Source organism: Diospyros lotus, chromosome 4 (genome assembly GCF_014633365.1).
Source record: "Diospyros lotus cultivar Yz01 chromosome 4, ASM1463336v1, whole genome shotgun sequence".
Taxonomy (NCBI): domain Eukaryota; kingdom Viridiplantae; phylum Streptophyta; class Magnoliopsida; order Ericales; family Ebenaceae; genus Diospyros; species Diospyros lotus.
Genome location: NC_068341.1, coordinates 18,177,335 through 18,181,740, shown reverse-complemented (window position 1 = coordinate 18,181,740; position 4,406 = coordinate 18,177,335). Strand labels below are relative to the sequence as shown.

General features: G+C 36.6%; 1 protein-coding gene across 1 annotated transcript; it reads right to left on the bottom strand.

Annotated features, from left to right (window-relative positions):
- Window positions 1–691: 691 nt before the first annotated feature.
- Window positions 692–1,585, bottom strand: LOC127799704 (uncharacterized). Its single transcript, XM_052333927.1, has 2 exons — window positions 1,281–1,585; window positions 692–1,118 (listed from the first exon to the last, which is right to left on the bottom strand). Exons 1-2 carry the CDS (start codon window positions 1,583–1,585, stop codon window positions 692–694), a joined length of 732 nt encoding a protein of 243 aa, XP_052189887.1.
- Between the last annotated feature and the right edge of the window lie 2,821 nt (window positions 1,586–4,406).

Genomic DNA, 4,406 nt, shown 5'->3' with positions numbered 1-4,406 from the left:
TATGGGTGGGAGTATAACCATTTGTTTGACGTACGCTAGAAGAAACCAAGCGGACTTGTTAGGGAGAGGATTGATAGGAGGTGCATATGCGCGTCTAACCCAATCTGCGGTGTAATATGAATGGAAAAGCATATGGTAGTGCACCCTCATGAAACTGTCGCATATGCCAAAGAAACACATAGTGTTAACATATTACATTAAATTACGAACATAATAGGCAAATAAAAGTCAAACCATGACACCTACTAGCAGCAATTGCATGAAGACATGGCATTTGATCAATGTCCCACTTGCGACAACTGCATGTACTCGCATCAATGTCAACTATCCCATCGCCTTCCTTTGCATGTTGCACAAGATATTTGTTCCATTGTATTACATGAACTACACAACATCCTCGGTCTAATGTTTTGGCATGTGCCAAGTTGACATGTGCCACTACAGCGGAGGTCACAATGGTTTCGAGTCTGGCAGCTGCAGCACGCCTATCACTAAACAATTTCTGATGCATATGTCTCAGAAATTCATGTGTACTTGTTATAGGCAACCGACGTGCTTTCATCGTACATTTATTGAGAGACTCGACAATGTTGGTGGTCATCATGGAATATCTTCTTCTTGGATAATATGCACGTGACCACTTTTCTAGTCTTGCTTCCATCAATGTCAGATGAGTCTGAGGATGCATCAACTATATTTCTGCCAAGTATGTATCACACTCTATTATGGTGTAACTGTATGCTGCAAGGTAGAATGCAGTCATCACATCTTTTCTCTGTCTACAATGTTTCTTCAAGTTTTGCTTAAGGTGGAAGAAACAAAAGACATGTGGGACAAAAGGGAAGACATGGCTCATCGCATTCGCAATGCTTTGGTGATGATCGGAAATGATGACTAAATCTTCTCGCACTCCGATAGCCTCTTTCAATTTCGTCAAAAACCATATCCATGATCTGTCAGACTCACCATCTGCAAATCTAAAAGCGATGGGATAAATCATTTCCTCCCCATCTTTGTAAGTGGTAACGAATATCACCCATTTGTGTTCATCTTTCAAATGTGTGGCATCAACGGCAACAACCGGTCTTATGTAAGACCGGAAACCATGAAGGCAAGGTCTGAGTGCAAAAAATGAATATAAAAAACGATTATTTTCATCTGTCTCTATTGCCGTGATACTGACAGGATTTGTTTCTTTTAACATGTGAAAATATGAGGGTAGTTGCTGATATTATTCATCCGCATTACCATAAGTAAGTCTCTTTGCATGTTGTAAAGACCTCCAAGCTTTAGTGTATATAATTTGCACACCATGCTGCTCCAGTAACTCCCCCATTAGCATTCTAGGTGTATATTTACTACTTGCCACTTTTTTTGAGAACAAACTTTCGATGACAATAGCCTTCACACTTCGAAAATGTGAATCGTAGACGTTTAGAGTACACATGTGACTTGGCATAAATTTCACCACATGCCAAAATGAACAACCAGGTCCGCATCTTGCACGAAGCATAAATTTGCAGTTCACATTCTTGCAACCAGCCTCAAATTGAATTGTGTACGAATGTTTGACTCGATAGTCCATCTTCACATCAACACAATATTTTTCAAATGCCAAAATTAGTTCATGTTTACTTTTAAAGAGTGCACCCATGTGTAAAAGATCACCCTAGTATGGAATTGACACTTCGGGTCTTGTTTCCTCAATTGCATAATTTTCTACACCAGGAACAATCCAGTTTCTTTGTAAATGGTTGTCCTCAAATTGTGAACCTAAAAATCTTACTTCTGAGTACTCTGGACTGACTCCTCTTTCATCACCACCACCATCACTATTATCACCATCGCTATCGTCACTATTATCATCAGTTTCATTATCACAATCATCATCCGTGTGTGAAGTGTCATCTGACAAACTAGTCATACCATATGTACCAAAATCATCATTTTGCAGTGGACTACGTGCGGATGTAAATGGAATGGCAACACTTGAATCTTGATTACCACCACTACGTAGGTTACAAACTCCAACATCGTTACAAATCATATCAACATATATTACTTTATATTTTCTGTCATCGCACATAATAAACCTGACACCATAGTCGTCCTTGATAGGGAACTTGGTAGCTGGAAGTTCGCTTGAGTGTTCCGTTACAAAATGAATGGTGATGTCGTACCTTGTTTTATCAATTCCCGTCACCGTGTACACAATCTCAATCAATTGAGTAAAAGTCATATTCTTGTAGATTCCTGCACACATCCTATTACCTCCAATGTACTTATTATCATTCCATTCCCCGTTGCATACAATGACCAACTGCACTAAATCCATTGCTGAAAGATTGAAAGGAGGAAAAAATTAGTCTCACTATTAGCATTGATGCAACGGACCCACACACACCCAAATCGGGTTCAATTCCTTATTAAACCAAGTCATAACTATAAGAAAGTAAGTTTATTTGCTTTTTGAGATTTGTATTTTATTTTCTTTTTCTAAAGAGATGATTTGTACAATTCAACATGATTTTTGACTTATAAACCAACAACAATATTCTGTAGCTAAATATGTAGTTTATGAAAAATATTGGAGGATTTTAACATAACACATTTAGGCACAAATGCTTAAGAAGTCAAATTTTGTTAAATAATATGATAAAATTAAATATATTATATTAAATTATATTATTTTACTCATATATAACATCAAATTATTTAATAAAATACTCATATTATTTTAAAAATAATATATATAAAAACCATATCGGGCTTTGTTCCTCACAAAACCCGATCGGGTTTTGTTCCCCCACTAAACCCGATCAATTAAACCCTAATCACCCACAAAACTCATTAACGATGTGCAGTTTTGATTTTTTTTTTTCACCCAAATTAGTGTAGATTTGGAATGATATCTATCAAAATATGTTCAGCTCACAACTACAATCATTCTACACAACCTTAATAAGCAATGTGAACATAAAAATTATTTTAAAAAAATAAAATAAATACAAATCGAATAGATACCTTGAGATTGAGTGAAATTGTTTGTTGGAGAGAAAGAAATTTGTTGAATAGGACTTCAGTGAGGTCGCTGCAATTGATGAAGAAGATTGAATGTATGAAGAATGACTGAGTTTGGATAGTTTGACAATGGAGAGAAAGAGAGTAACGTGAATGTGGGAAGAGGAGAGAGAAGAAAGGTTATATGAAAGAGATAAAGTTATTTTGGTAAATGAGGTAAGGACATTATGGGTTTTCTATTTTAAAATCTCAGTAAGGGTATTTTTGGTATCTTGCATAAAAGTGGCTATAGAGTGTAATTAGTTTGTTTGAATAGTCAAAAACTTTTTTTCTGTGAAAAGTACAAAAAGGATTTTATACATTTGACTTTGGTCAATTATGAATTCAGCCCTAAAAAAAATCCCAAGATTCCCTGGTTATAACATGCCCGAGAAAGTGGGGTGTTATATGTCAGACTTGCAAAGAGCTATGGTATGTTAGCTGGGATTAGTCTATGATCCACCTGGACATATAAGTTGGTAATGCAAGTCAAAAATTCACTAGTTGTGGTCCTTCATCTTGACTCAAGTCATGGTCTGCGACCTACCTGGGTGTTCCCTCTCAGCTCGTTATGCTTGTAATAAGCCATGGTATGTTAGCTAAGGTCGTAACGCGATCTACTTGGACATATATTTTTGCAGGGTTTCTGATATAATCCAGATATATTATCTCTCTATGACGCATCAGCTAAGACTCATATCGATTTGATTATCATCTCGCAAATGGATCATCATTCTCTTGCCATTATGGTTGAATTCATCTTTATTTTTATATTCGTGAGTGACGAGCTATTTCAAACATGTAGGATGACATTTCTTTGGATTTCAAATCAGCTAAATGAAAGCCATGGTATATTAGCTGAGATCGCAACACGATCTACCTGGACATATATCTTGGCAAGGTTTTCGATATGACTCATATGTTATTTCATCAAGGCGTGTTCACTACAATCTGCCTTGATTTTCCTACGTATGGCTATTCATGACCTACTGGACACATCTTTTATTACGTCAATCAATGATGAGTTGCAAATGTGCTAAGTCGTGAGCTAGGACTTTATTTGGGTCTGTCTTAACTTATATCCAGAAGATTCATTCCGAGCTTATACTCTGAAAGTATCGTGCAAGTTACACTCTTAAGCTTATCTCGATATACAGAAGCTTCCGGGAGCTCGTTTTAAATTATATCATGAAGATCAGCTCAAGTTATATCGTTATCTCATTGAAACTCTAAGTTTGATTAGCTTGAGTTCATGGAAAAGTCTAAAAAGACAGATTGACAGCCGGAATAGCTCAACACGATCAGCATACATCAGCTCCCAGTCTGAAGATCACATTGCGAGCTGG